Source organism: Melampsora larici-populina, assembly GCF_000204055.1.
Source record: "Melampsora larici-populina 98AG31 unplaced genomic scaffold MELLAscaffold_61, whole genome shotgun sequence".
NCBI lineage: Eukaryota > Fungi > Basidiomycota > Pucciniomycetes > Pucciniales > Melampsoraceae > Melampsora > Melampsora laricis-populina.
The window spans coordinates 74312-89299 of NW_006768825.1; the positions used below are offsets into that span (position 1 = coordinate 74312).

A 14988-nucleotide genomic window follows, 5' to 3' on the forward strand; every position below is an offset into this window, starting at 1 on the left:
ATCACTTGAAAGCCATCTAGACCAAGAAGATATTTTGAAAGCGATAATTGAAGGTACTTTGTATCCCTAGCAGTCGACAAGAATTGTACACACTACGTCATTATCCAGTCAATGATAGAAGAAGGTTCATAGATTACAAGCTTACCTGCAACACCCATCGCCATTGCCATTACTTAGATAACTGCATTTAGCTTATGGGCCATTTGTCACAATCCATGTGATCAGTCCTGAAAAGTGATTCGTGAGCTTGATCTGCTGGTCCACCGTTATGGACTTTAGTCTTGTATCCAATACAACCACTTTTTGGATCATTACCTATATATCAAATGAGAGACAAGAAAAGTTTTTAAAGATTGATAAGAAAAAAAAATCACAAATCAGATTTTCTCTTACCTAAATGATTTTTCTAAAACAAAGGGATTCAAACTTACATTGAAATCGACAATAAGTTTTTTGACCACCTGTATTTGGATCGTTATCATGTGTATACCAATTTTTAAAAACACAACCACTTTGTTTAACTTTATTACACAACTCATTGGCACCTTTAGCAGGATCTGGTTTGTTATAAGTTGTCCCATCGTACATACAAACTGTACATCTATCAGTGTTAGCTGCCAAACTGAAGGTGGCTAGAGAAACTAATAGGATAGTTAGACTGATGAATAGGTATGATGAAATTCGAGACATGTTGAGGAAAGAAGTTGTTTGAGGAAATTTGATTGAAGATCGATGGGATGGAAATGGGCAAATGAATTCAGAGGTTTGAGAAATTAGGGACTGGGCGAGGTTTCGACCGACAGAGGATTTAGCCACCTCAATAAGCGCATGAATCCCCTGGAAGTCGACCGAAGCGATTTATGCAAACAGGAGGTGTCAGGATTACTCCTACAAGCCCAAGAGACCCGACTGTCAGATGATTTCACCAAAACCAGAGCGAGAGCAACCTGTGAAAGGTATATCAGGCTATCCAGAAGCGTTCTGCCATAGGCTTTTGGCTGAGGTGGGGGGGGAAATTTTGAATAGACAGCTCGTCTTAGGGAGGGTCATGCCTGTGCGCCACCCTATTTTTTTTAGTGCCATAAAGCTTACTAAAAAAAATAAGGAAATTTCATATTGATTGAACAGTGGCTTAGCTGTTTGCAACTCGCTTTCAACTACGGTTGAATTGCAATTTTGCAGAGCTTCGCCCAGTCCCTATTGATTATGTACGGTAGAAGATTTTGGAAAACTTCCATGTTGTTCAAGGGTTTTTCCTTTAACTTGACAAACTCCTTCTTGCGCGACGGCGACGGTGACTTTTATTTAGTTAAGGTTCATCCGTTCACTAGGAATTGTGGCGCCATGTCGCCATGTCGCCATGACAAATTGATAAAATCTGATAAAAAAATACACACAAACTTGGATACAGCATAGGAAAAGGATAGAGAGTCAGACAAAGTTGCTGTTGGGGGTTTTTAATTCTTGCAGGGATCGCAATGGCATTAGCCCAATACTTTCTTTTCAAGATGCATAACCCAGTTATTTTATTTTACCTGAAGCCTAAGGCTGACTGTTGACAATTATATAAATTTCAAAAAAATGGGGTACGTATTTGAAATACAAAAACGAGTAGTAGATAGGTTGGATGAGAGAATCAAAATAAAGCTGATCTCAAAGGATAACTTGAAAGATCATCAATGAGCAAAAATAAATTGCTGAAAAGTTAAGACTGAAAAACAATACACGGATGGCATTGGCTGGCACTCAATTTGGCACTTTTTTAGTATGTTTTTTTGCAAGCTCAAGCTGGCATGACATTAAATCACACATGATAGAGATTTATGCCTTTTTTCTATATGGCGGCTGGGTAGCAATTCACAATTGCCTGCTGAAGTGTATACAGACGTTGTGATGTCTTCACCCGGATGCGATGATTGAACATTTCTAGTGCTCTGCGTATCCTTGAACCACAATTAGCTTTGAACAAAATCTTACGCAACCTAGAGTCCATTGAAGCATAAAAACATGCCGCATACATGGAAAGACAATGATCAAATTTGATTGAGTTGGAATCCCTTCACAGCTTTCCAATGTTCATACTTTTTGTCAATAAAACCGTACCTTATATAAGGAATTGATGAAAAATGTTGCTTCGAGAATTCGTTATTATCTTATAAATCATGAATCTAAATCAATCAGAAACACATAGAGAATAAAAGAATAAATAAATAAAAAAGAAAGTGATATGATTGGCAATGGCAGTAAGATGAGCAAAGTGGTTTCCAAAGAAAGAAAGAAGTTACATCAAAAAGTAATATGCATGAGAAGATACCAAAAAGAAAACATTGATTTGTGGAAATAAAAATCTGAGTTATATAAAAGCAAAACCAAAAAAAAAGATATATAAATATTTACGATTCTTATACAAATCCTCCTTTACCACCTGTGATTAACTTATAATCGATTCTCAGAAACCTAAAATGAGCAAAAAAAGAATGTATGAGTTAGATGTATGTCAAGAGGTTTAGAAAGTCGCGTAGTTTCTTACCTTTTCTTCTGGATGCGTAAGTTTGCAATACAAGCAGCAGTCAAAAACAAACCAAGCTCAAGTATAGTGAAACCATAAAGCTAATCAAGAATCATAAGGTCCGAGATCAATAATCCAATCAAAGCAAAATCGATGAATCATAAGGTTAATCAAGGTTTGAAAGGAACTTACAGTGGTGAATGTGTTATTGAAAAGATCATCTGCTTTGTTTGTAAAAGGTCCCACACAACCAATTGAAACATTAGGATCAGGATCCTTAGGAATTGTTTCCGGATCCGAACAAAACCCAGTCCTTAGTTCTGGTTCAAACAATCCCGCAGCAGTAGCATTAAACCATCCACAACATTGTAACGAGTCTTGTAAATACAATTTGATATTCAAAGGCTGTTCAATCCAAACGGGTGTGAAGAGTGAACGGATTCGAAGGGTTGTGAACCAGATGGTTGTAGCGGCTCCCATTGTTAAAAGAAAGACGAATAGGATGAATAACATGTGGATCGCTACTGGTCTTGTGGCTGCATTGTCTCGAGTTGGTCTTGTTAATAATGGCCAGAGTGAGATGATGAACGCGATAAAAGTAGCTATTGAAAAGATGTGACCGGCTAAAGATTCGAATGAAAGCACAAAGAAAGAAATCAGTTTTAAGCATGAATCATGCTCCAGAAGATGAAAAACTTACCATGGACAAAGTTAGTGGATAGAGTTAAACGAGTGATCAGATGTCGATTTGGTAAAGGTGCTGAATGCAGAAGATGTTTCCAACGTAAGACGATTAAGAGAGTAAAGATTGCAGCAGCCAATAGAGCGATATCGAAGAAGATGAAGATATAAGTATATCTAGTTAATGCGGCAAGTTTCATCTTGAATGTGTGGTGTGTCAGTGTGGAGGATGAGAAAGCGAAATAAGGCTTTCATGAAATTGGATTGCCTAAACCAGCTAGACCTGCACCCCGCTCAGCCTCGACGGATGATACCCCGTGTGGTACCGAGATGGCTGCACGGAGCTGAGGGAGCCCCGAGACAGTGCAGGACTCTCGGGCCCAGGCCTCTTCCACGGACCACCACACATGCTACGTCGTGTTTGAACAAACTCTTGTGAAGCATACTGCCATTCCATTCCAATTTGAACAACTCCCTCTCAGGCAAGCAATTAGTTGAGAGAGCGAATTATAATTCATGGCTTATATTTACACAAGGTTTGGTGTATGAGCAGACAATATTGGCTGGGGATTCGTGGGCAAGTGCTGAGCAAGCGTAGGGATGGGGCATTCATTCCAACCCCAGGCTCAGTCTTTCAAGCTCTCCCTGGAGTCAAGACAATTTGAGAAGGCTTGCCATGTCAAGAAGATGCGCCTTGACCTCCTAAGTACCCGGCCCAACCCAGTATGAATAGCCCTTTGGGGTAAAATTTGGAAATTGTACTTTTGTGCAGCATCCAGACATATGTGCATCCTTTGAGTATGTCACATTCATGAAAATCTACCACACGATGTCACACTCACAGGTTGTTGGTATCTGGAAACCAGGTATTGCCCATATCATCTGTAGCACTTGGCCAAAGTCCTTGGGAACTTCTTCAGTGTATCATATCTCTTCATCCTGATGATATAAATCTATTGTACCAAAGGCCTTGTGTGCGCACTCAACCAAGACATGTTGGATCTTTGAAGTTTTGTTATTAGGTTCAAGAAATCAATAGAGAACAGAATTTAAAAACAGAGTTTTGTGCACCATCCCATCACACCTGGTGTAAGGTTTTGCCAAGTTGGACAGCTCTTCAGAAATTGTGGTGTTTTTTTCTCTCTTGCCAACTGAAGCCTCTTGTTACTCTGTAATAATTGTATCAAATAAGAAGTGAGCTACATGAATGCGTGTAGAATAATCAGGTGCACATGACCTTTCTTTGGTCCAAAGTACTTTTGTCTATAGGGTAAGAAGTTATGAAGCATTGAAAATGTCCCTAGCCAAACTTTTCCGGATCACATGCCAATATTCATGTATAAGCTGTAAGTTACTATCTCTCAACTAATTGCTTGTCCAAGAGGAACTTACAGGTCAAGTTGGCATTCCATTAAATGTTGGACATTGAGAAGAGATGAAAGAGGTTTAGATTGAAGTCTTGATTGGCTTTAACAAAGCAACAGCTGTATTTTTTGGTTCTTGAGGGCAAATTAATATTTTTCAAGGCTTAAACACTTTTTTTGGCTTTTCTCAATGTCCGACGTACATATGATAGAATGGTTGTTGTAACCTAATTCCTGAAACCCTCAATTACAAATGAAGTATTTATGGAATGACAATGATCAAACTCAGTGAAGTTGAGATTCCTTCCAAACGCTTGAATGTTCATACTTTTCAGTTGTTTGATATATCCTCAACAAATCTGTGCCTTATAAATTTGATTTCTATATGCTTTTTTCAAAATATTGTTCTTATCTTATCTAATGAAACTGAATCAATCAGAAACAAAAACAAGGATTAAATAAAAGGAGGGAAATAATGTTATTAAAAGTACAAAAAAATCTCAAAGTTATTTTTTGAAAATTACACCAAAAACAGTCATACGCATGAGAAGATACCAAAAAATGTTGTGTCAATGTGACGAGAATTATTTAAAAAGAAAATCACAAAAGTATATGTTTATTAACGTATGATTTTTATACAAATCCTCCTTTACCACCTGTGGTCAACTTATAATCGATTCTCAAAAACCTGAAAAAGAGAGAAAAGTAGTTCAGATAATTTCATTCTTAAGAGGTTTCAAAAAGTAACAAAGGATTCTTACCTCTTCTTTTGTATGCGTAGGTTGGTGATAGAAGCAGCTGTCAAGAACAAACCAAGCTCAATGATAGTAAAACCATACAGCTGTTCAAAAATTGAAAGGTCCAACATCAATAACTCAATCAAAGCAAGATGAATGGATCATAAGAGTCATCAGAGTGCAAAAAGTCTTACAGTGGTAAATGCGTTATTAAAAAGATCATCAGCTTGTTTTGTAAAAGGTCCTACACAACCAATTGAAACATTAGGATCAGGATCTCTAACGATCGATTCCGGATTCGAGCAATACCCCGTCCTTAATTCTTGATCAAACATTCCTGAAGCAGTAGCATTAAACCATCCACAACATTGTAACGAGTTTTGTAAAAACAATTTGATCTCCAAAGGTTGTTCAATCCAAACAGGTGTAAAGAGAGCACGAATCCGAAGGGTTGTGAACCAGATCGTTGTGGCGGCTCCCATGGTCAAAAGAAAGACGACTAAGATAAATAACATGTGGATTGCTACTGGTCTTGTTGCTGCATTGTCTCTTGTTGGTTTGGTGAACACTGGCCAAAGTGAAATGACAAAACTAACAAAAGTAGCTATTGAGAAGATCAGACCAGCTGAAGATTCGAATACAAAAGAAAAAGAAAATCATTAGTTTCAAGAAACTATTCATGAATTAAAGATGGAAAGGTTTTTTTGGACTGACCATTGACAAAGTTGGTGGATAGAGCTAAACGAGTGATAATGCTTTCGTTTGGTAAAGGGTCAGAAGCTAAAAGAGATTTCCAACCTAAGACGACTAAAAGAGTAAAGATTGCAGCAGCCAATAGAGCGATATCGAAAAAGATAAAAATATAAGTATATCTAGTTAGTGCATCGAGTTTCATCCTGACTGCCGAAGACACCCTTGAGGTTTATAATCTAATTTAATTTATTGTGAATAATAATAATAATAATAATAATAATAATAAACTGATCCAAGTTGAGGTAGTACAAAAGGAAACAAATGTTTACAAATTCGCCAAACTTTCAAATTTCTAAAATGCGACCTGCGCTATCAATATAAAGAAAGTTAAATAAAATAATTAGGATAAGAAAGTTCAATCGGAAAGGAGAGAACTAATTTGTTTTTGCTTCATTTCAATGCGAATGGCATTGGTCGTCAAAATTAATCATCATCATCTATCATCATCATCATTGTCCTTTGTTGTTGCTATATCAGTCCAAAGAAAATATGTACTGGTTTTAATTTTACTTTTGACTTGTTTCTAAGGCAGGACAACAAAAATCAAAAAACTAAACCAGTCACCAACCCCGAAGATCCAACTGAGCAACACGGCATAATTAATCGAAGAGATGCGAGTGCAGATCTCTGACTTGTGATCAGCCGAAGAGACCATTTTTGGGATCCTTCCATTTCAGCACTTTTGGAAACAGAGATCTTCATATGACTCAACTGCCTCTCAAGTGGCTTCCCTACCGAACGATACTTCAGTTGTAAGCAAGTTTTATTACAACATTCGGACTCGAGGGACTGGTCTTTCGGGATTCGTGAATCAATATCTGTTTCTTGATCTTGTTCACTCATCCTTTCAACATGCATCATGAACTTCACTCAATGAAATATGTCTTCAGAGTTTTATGACTTCTGATCTGCAAATGAAGTCTTCAAAATCAGGATGTGAATGATTTTGGTGGTGATTTACAGGTCTTGCGGCCCGGTGTCATCACAAACTTGAATCCTTTGCGGGGCGCTCCTAACGTCGCGAGCTCGCTACGCAGCGCTGGAAGAGACTTGCACGCCCTGTCTTGGCAAGACACTCCACAATCTGTGTAGGTTTGAAGCGACACAATCTGAGGAGGTCAAAAGGTCTGTCTCAAGAGCAATCAAACTTGTGTGGTTACGGGTCATACTATGCGATCTTGTACCCGACATCGAGCGACATCGTGGTTCCAAATCAAAGATGCTCTCAAAAAAATGACACACATCCTTTTTTGTACTTGTTTTATTTGATTAGGGATCAATACTAAGAATGGAAGATCTGACCAGTTCTTGAGAATCTTAAGCATATTATCATCCTACTAGCTACCAAAACCGGATCATCAGACAAAGAGATCCCTACAGAATCCTTTTGTATACACCATAATTATTCCTGTCTTTTGCATATGCAACCCCTGCAGAATCATTGTTCTGCACATCATAATCAATCCCATTTTTTTATATGCAATCCCTCCATTTTCCAGGTTTCTGAAGCTTGGTGTTCTTAGGCATCTCATTTTTTGGACACTTTGAGAATAATAGCACATTCATCCAGTTCATCTAACATGGAACTCTGTAACTTTTGTCTTGAGTTATGGAGAAGCTAAAAGAAAATACAAAGAAAAGTTGAATATATTTCAAATCATAGAGTCAAAAATAAATCTGACCTGGAGTTGGATCAGCCAGACAAGAAGAGTACATACCTTTGTTGTGCCAATCCAGTGGGTGTCCATGAACAACTGTGAACCATTAGGGGCAAGTGAGGGGTTTTATAATTATTTTCAAATCACAAAACAATCCAGTCCTTGGGTTGACCAACACCCATTATGAGACCAATATTATTGGGCTTGGATCTGCTCAACTATCATGACATTGGTTCTCTATCCACTTCACTCAACCCTCTCTGATGCATCCTTGGATATGATGTGAAATCAATGACAATGACACTACTCAAGTAGATATAATAGTCAATATATGCCTGCATAAAGTGGCTGATTTTGATATTTTCTTTAGTTTCATATGCAATATCTATTACTATCATTTATCTCAGCAATAAATATTAAACAACAGCTTCTGTCCTACCACCTCCCGTGCTTGTATACATTGATTGAAATAATAAATATAAAGATAGATATCACATATTTTATCCTGTTCTTCGGCATTCCTTGTCGCAAGATTGTACTCGAAATAGTAATCATAAGCTTCAATATGTATCACGTGGTATGTCCTGCAGGATTCCTGATATGAGAGTTCTATGCAGAAGAATCCACATAAGTATATGGCTCTTCACTCTGAGATGTCTTCAACATTACTGGCAACTTTTTCTTGCTCGCGCCTTCAAAAGCTTGATCAGTCTCAAGGATGTGACAAGCTTCGAAAGTAACTAGAATCCACGTAGGTACATCCCAATCAGAACTTTCTGATAAACCAAACACCGTTTTAAAGAATCGGATTGTAAGCTCACTTTCGTATCCCTCCTTTGTGTGTTATCTTCTCTTTGACTCGGCCTGGACTTTGTGGTACTTCATGGTTGTGATTTCCAAACATGACAAGAGCTAAATAGACTATAACTCTTCTGTCGTCTGAATATACGTTTCCTCCTTCCTCAGAATCTTTCAATGTCTTCAGTCGATGAGCTTCTGAGATCCATTTTTGATAATGAGTTTCAAAGTCGTGATACAACAGATCAGATGCTTCTATGTATTGGAGTTTCCTCATCAGACCGACCACTTTTCACCCAAAACTTGATGTATCAAAAATTTCACTCACTTGTATGCGGATGCCATAACCAGCGTGATGGTTTCTTAGCAGATTCAGCTACTCTTGTCCTGAGTTCAAACATTTTATCTTCCACAAAGGCAATCAACCAAGAAATAGCTGAAAAAGCTTCACTCTTTTTCTCTTCATCATTTCCAGAATAATAAGCTCGATTTTTAACTGCGTTTTTTAAAGCCCATCTAGCATTGTTCTTTTCCTCGTCGGATATGCTTGAAAAGTATGGCGTGTCTATATGTTTTGTCAAATCTGGATTGTTTTCTATAAAACTTAAAACTTCATCTAGATTACGCCAAGAATATCTTTCTTCAGATTCATGCTTTGGTACATGATGATATCGGTCTGATATGTTGGATTCCAAAGTCAGCGTGACCGATGGCCATACCGTGCAATGTCAGAACATCCGTACGGCTGCAAAGTAAATAAAAAAGGACGGAAGATGCACCTGGAGTTGTCATCAATACGGATCTTAAAGTCTCTTCCATGGCGAGGGTTTGACAAGTAAGAAAACTAAAAAGATAAAAGCTAAGGTGGAGTGACCAGTTACACATTTTCACTCCGGTGGTCGATTCAGGTTCGGCGATGACAAAGCGTTGAGGTGAGACTCAAGTGGATTTGAAATGAATCTTGTAAGGAGTCACTGTGGCAGAGACAAAGAACATCCTTTTATCAAGTCATGAGTCATGAGGGGCGAGCTCTTCCGTTTACCTAAGTCGTGGCGAATCGAAGTGCGTAGTTTACATACTGGTAGTACAGCTCTTCTAAGCGGCCAAGCCGAAGCGTATCATGATACCGGTATCATACACAAGCTTACACAAGTACGGGAAGGTCGTACGGCTCTGAATGATCGATCAATTTCATCTTTTCTTTCGCTCCTATTTTCTGAAGATCATTGAAACGCTAGATAGACAGATCTGGCAGCCTACATTTTCGGCAAATGGCATCGTCTCACCACGCCGGGCATGGATGTTACAGATCGGTTTTCTGTGATCGATCTTTCATGCAGGATTGCCTTTTTTCGTCTCCTGACCCTCATGACGAAATCCGCACATCCGGTTCATAACAGTTTAGTTTGAAAGGTGTGTGTGTGATGGATTTCCTTGATCTGGTGCTTGAATCGCGCTTTGAGGAATGTCGCGTTTCAATCGAGTGGAGTGTGTATCGTCCACTCACCAATCCCAGCTGAGCCATGTAAATACGACTCGATGACCTCGTCAGCTCCTCTTTCTCGCGATTCATGATCCTCAATCGAAATGAAGAGATAGACAATTTTGCTCAGCTTCGCTCCATCCGCCCAACTTTTCACTCATCATTTCTGCGGGACCTTCATTTGAAAACGGATCCAAACTCCATTAACCGAAAAACCACCCTCTTGACTTGAACTTAGGAGATTATAGAGCTGATTTGATGAAATCTTTCACTTTTTCAATTTTGAAAACCATCCTTTTTGGTTTGTTTTCAAACTAAGATTTATCGGAAGTCCTTACAGCATGAACAATGCCTCTGATCATGCGAGGGGAAACAGACTACACGTCTCTATACACCAAGATCGGTGATCTTCCATCCAGGATATATTCACTGCCTGGTTTTCTCTTAACTTTTTGACTAGAGAATTAAGCTCGCGAAACGTACATTGATCCTATTGTGAGTCTTCTTTGAACCTTTCTTGATAATAGCTCTCTCCAGTTGCACTTTTGTGTTCTTTCATCTGACAAAAAGCTACTTTTTGAACAGAATATCACAGTCCCAACGCTTCCGAATCACCTTTCAAGATTATGTGAGAATTCCTCTTCTTTTCTCGTCGTGAAGCAATCATCCTTTTTATCTGAAAGTTAATGGACCACAAATCGATGTGATTATGTAGTAATAATGGAAGAAGAAACACCTCGGATCAGAGGCAACTCTGACAAATTTCAAGTGAAGTCTGTAGAAATGGTGAATCGTACCTTGAGTGATCCTACCCAACAGTCAAACACCGAAGGATTATCAGTACCTCATCCTGTAAGTTTTTCATATCTCTCATCTCACAATCTCGGTTAATGAGTAGATTTTATTTTCTTGATAACTTTATTTCACAACTTGAAGCAAAGACGTTCTATATCTCCAAATATAAGAACTTATTTAGAAAACCAATTAGTCAAATTTCGTGAGGCTCAGCAACATGTGAAATATACAGAAGAGGAACCTTTTGAGGCTTTACACCTACCCAAGCGTGAGCTCATTATCCTAACAAGATCTTTTTAACATGAAACTGATTTGAACTGAATCCTTTAAAAGCGTCATATGGAATGTACGCCTCGCAACATAAATCCTTTCAATCGATGCGCGAGACAGTGATTTCGATGCCATTAACTCTTAGCGATAGTATGAGTGAAAGAGAAAAAGAGTATGATACTAAACTTAGTGAAAGGAATCGAATTCGAGAAATAAAAGAGTTTAGTCTATTTCTCTTTTATATTTTAAATTCACTTTTCTGACTTTGTTTATCAATACATAGTCCAGCGCATTGGATCTTTGATACACCATCACGAGTCACCTCACCAGATTCAACTGAACAATTAAATGAATTTCAAGATGGGTCTAGCTTAGGACGTGGACTTCATGAAACGAATTATGATGATAATGGATCATCATTCAAAAAACATCATAAAAGGAATTCAACTTTCTCAACAGTTTGGGATGAAATCGAACCAGTTGAATCTTGTGATAGTTCTATTAATCCAGTTTGTGTTACTGTACCTAAACTCAAACAAGATTCAAGAGAAAATTTAACTTCTTATCCTTTAACAAAAGTACTTAGAAAAGATTTAGAAGATGGTATTTTGAGTTTACTTGATTTATCACAATTTGAAAATTTCTTAATGAATCATGAAGCCAGAAATACTTTTAGGAAATGGTTAATTGAAACTCATCAAGTTAATCATGATTCAGGCAATGAATCAAGTCCTTTACCACCTCAAGTGATCAAGTTAGATCAATATGTAGATGAAACAATTGCTTGTGAATTATCGAATAAACTTCGGTTTCATTCGAAAGCTCTCTTAGGTATGTTTTATTTTATCTGTTCAAACCAATTCAAGTTTTACAATCACTCATCTTGAGTATGTTATTTCTTTAGATATTTATTATCGAGATCATGAAAACATAAAATCAACTGCTAGACCAAGAGCTTTAAACAAAAAATCTTTTGTTGATGCATCTGAATTAGCTAATACAAGAGATAGGTTTGGACCTAGTAGAAGTTGGTTACTACAATCTCTCTATGATCAAGATTTCAAGGTATGAGCCTTTTCGACTGTTTAATATTGACTGTCAAACTATTGATCTTTCTGATCAAAAATCTACTGGACGTTTAGGTCTTCATTACAAACAAACTGGTCAACTTGGTGAAGTTGAAATTAGGTAGCGGTCTAGCAGAAGAAGATTATAGTGGTCTAGGTAAGCATATTCTTGGAGAGAGAATCAACTATATTCCCCGTAACTCAAACTTTTCTCACGATTTGGAAAGGTGATAGTTTTGTTTTATCTAACCCGCGATTCAGGTAAGTGCCTATTATCATATTTGAATCGAGAGTTTGGATTCTGATCACATCAATTTTCAACAGAGATAATCCAGTCGTGATTGTATCTCCCGGATTTGCGTGAGTGAAACACAAGCTTTCAGCTTTGTGCGATGATCTGAATCTGTTTTTTTTTGTCTTCAACGACGCCCAAAGTGCTGTCACAGGTCAGTGAAGTATCTGCTCGTATTGTAAGAAGCAGTTACTGAGATGTGACATCTTTACTTCCTTGAAAAATTGAAAATATGATCAGGATACGATAGCAAGGGCATCATTGGACGGAATTGTCGGTGAGAGCACCATATTCAATCTCAAATGATTCAAAGATGTGATTTTCAACAACGTCTTTCATCTTAATCCACAACGACTGCTCTGATAGGTTCTTGCAAGGTAAACGTTTCATCTTCAATTGTCTTGAAATCTAAACTAACTTGAATTCTATAGGTCCAAAAACAAACCCTAATTCAATTGAACGTTTACGAAAGGGCTTACAAGCTGGAGAGCCATGTGTCGAGCTTTTATTAAATTATCGTAGTGATGGAACTCCATTTCAGTGTTTACTCACTATCCTTCCACTTTTCGATCAAAAAGGCGGATTAACTTGTTAGTCTCATCTACACGGCTTTCTCGTACTATTGACTTCACGCTCATTTTTCTCAAATCATTTGTTTTGCGTTAGACTATATTGGAGGACAAGTGGTGAGTTACACTTTCATTTGTTGAACAGATGCTATCTTTTCACTCCTAATACTGAACTGTCATATAATGTGATCTGATTATGAATTTCAGAACGTCACAGGTGCGCTCAAGGCATTTGGAGATCTTGCTTCTGTTGTCAGACCGCCTGCAGATCAATCACAACCGAAAATCCAAACTTTGACAATTTCAAACCCATCACCTACGATGAACAAACACATTCAAGGATTTCAAACCAATGAAGAAATACCTAATCCATCAAATTGTCCAGGTAGTGAAACCAACACACTTTGTCCAAACCGATCAAGACATCATACTGGAGATTCAAATTCATCACATCATACTGGAAAACTTGCTAAATTGAATTGGTTAACTTCTATTGTCAAACGTGAAAAAGAAGTCTTGGATTTAGAGTTTCAAGGGTATTCGAAATTTGCTACTCCTTGTGAAACTTTAGAAAATAACATTTCTTCTTTTCAATCAGCATATTCAAAAGTTGAGATTTGGATAACTTTTTTTACAATTTTATAAAATAAAATTATGAGATCTTCAACTGATTCTTCTTCTTGATGATTAACTCTTTGGATGGATTTCTTTAGCTTTTATTATTTAGAAAGAATTCAAGAACAATTGTATTTGTAACATCAGATGCATTAAAATTCCTAGGTAAACTTGACTTTTTCTTCTTTATTCATTCATTTGATTTGATTTGTTCAAACCCATTTAAAACTTATACATTTTTTTCTTTCCATCTTATTCTCTTTCAGGTTTACCAACCGACACTTTTCATGATACATATTCATCTGCATTAATCCATACAGATTTTTTTGATATCGTCGATATGGGTACTCATCGAAAGACGAAGAATTTAAAAACTTCATTAAAAAAAGTCATTCTAGAGTATGTATGATCTAACATTAGGAAGAGATTTTTTTGAGGATTTTGGTTTCTGACATGCTGGGATTTGTGTCTTGATGGTTTAGTAATCTTGCGGCTTCTGTGAAATGTAGACTCGCTTGGTCTCATACACCTTCCTCGGATCAGTTAGTGTTTTCTATTTTTTGCTTTCCTTCAGACGCAAATTTCAAAAGCCTTGTAGAATGTATTGATCCTCATCAACGGTATGATTTTTTAATCTTTGTTTATGTGGTAGCCATGGAGCGCTAGCCAGGTTAAAGAAAGCCACTGTAGCTAAAGACTGTGAGTCATGAAATATGTCAATGAATCTTTCTGAGACGTACTTTTATCTGACATTTGATTTCAATCATAATAGGTGTTGTTCATGTATGTCCTCTTCTTCTGTCTTTTTTGTTGACAAACTAGAAACTAACACGAATCCTTTTCTTCTTCTTGGATAATCTAAAAAGTTATCCCCATTAGTTGTAAGTCTCTTTTTCTGAATGACTGGAAAATAATGAAATTGACTTGATAGAATTGTAAATGATTGTTTTCCTTTACTTTAGGATTGTTCATCAAGTTGTACTTCATATATAGCAGTTATTGGTTGAATTCGAAATCCATTCGATGAAAAAATATACTCCAATCAAGGTCTGAAAGTGTTTGAATGGATGATGAGACGGAAAATTTTCTTTGATTTTGTGTTTCATATGTTGTACAATAGATATTTAATTTTAAAAATGATTGATTCAGACTTTGATAAGAGAAGGCACCATTATGAGGAATCACATTTATCATCAAAAGTGTTTTTTTGTGTAGATTTGAGTATCTTTGAATGTAAGATTAGCTAAGAAAAGCAACAAGTTGACTGAATGTCAGAGTTGATCATCTTCAATCCATGCTGAAAAATGAGGATTGACTGAGTGATACTAAAATGAAAAGTTGATTTGTGCTTCCCGAAATTCAAAGTGAGTGAAAACCCCAACAATTTAAGTTAATAT

The 14988-nt window shown here is 37.1% G+C and overlaps 5 protein-coding genes across 5 annotated transcripts; 1 reads left to right on the top strand and 4 right to left on the bottom strand.

The window, feature by feature from the left end:
• Positions 1-187: 187 nt before the first annotated feature.
• Positions 188-690, bottom strand: MELLADRAFT_112041 (uncharacterized protein; the record flags this gene model as incomplete). The annotated part of the gene is made up of 2 exons (XM_007416551.1): positions 188-315; positions 432-690. 2 exons carry the CDS (start codon positions 688-690, stop codon positions 188-190), a joined length of 387 nt encoding a protein of 128 aa, XP_007416613.1.
• Positions 691-2118: 1428 nt separating this feature from the next.
• Positions 2119-3413, bottom strand: MELLADRAFT_118110 (uncharacterized protein; the record flags this gene model as incomplete). Its single annotated transcript, XM_007416550.1, has 4 exons — positions 2119-2457; positions 2531-2610; positions 2702-3132; positions 3210-3413. The coding sequence occupies 4 exons, from the start codon at positions 3388-3390 to the stop codon at positions 2403-2405; spliced, it is 747 nt and encodes a 248-aa protein (XP_007416612.1).
• Positions 3414-5187: 1774 nt separating this feature from the next.
• MELLADRAFT_112043 (uncharacterized protein) lies at positions 5188-6186 on the bottom strand (the record flags this gene model as incomplete). The annotated part of the gene is made up of 4 exons (XM_007416549.1): positions 5188-5242; positions 5316-5395; positions 5486-5916; positions 6006-6186. 4 exons carry the CDS (start codon positions 6184-6186, stop codon positions 5188-5190), a joined length of 747 nt encoding a protein of 248 aa, XP_007416611.1.
• A 2125-nt stretch (positions 6187-8311) lies between these two features.
• MELLADRAFT_112044 (uncharacterized protein) lies at positions 8312-9319 on the bottom strand (the record flags this gene model as incomplete). Its single annotated transcript, XM_007416548.1, has 4 exons — positions 8312-8474; positions 8524-8788; positions 8829-9176; positions 9280-9319. 4 exons carry the CDS (start codon positions 9317-9319, stop codon positions 8312-8314), a joined length of 816 nt encoding a protein of 271 aa, XP_007416610.1.
• A 975-nt stretch (positions 9320-10294) lies between these two features.
• MELLADRAFT_118111 (uncharacterized protein) lies at positions 10295-14878 on the top strand (the record flags this gene model as incomplete). Its single annotated transcript, XM_007416459.1, has 23 exons — positions 10295-10478; positions 10569-10611; positions 10699-10835; positions 10920-11046; positions 11112-11268; positions 11332-11879; positions 11953-12113; positions 12191-12272; positions 12343-12376; positions 12440-12475; positions 12551-12561; positions 12648-12684; positions 12774-12784; positions 12839-12997; positions 13074-13093; positions 13184-13585; positions 13690-13756; positions 13858-13990; positions 14074-14133; positions 14244-14290; positions 14364-14374; positions 14458-14472; positions 14554-14878. The coding sequence occupies 21 exons, from the start codon at positions 10704-10706 to the stop codon at positions 14596-14598; spliced, it is 2295 nt and encodes a 764-aa protein (XP_007416521.1).
• Between the last annotated feature and the right edge of the window lie 110 nt (positions 14879-14988).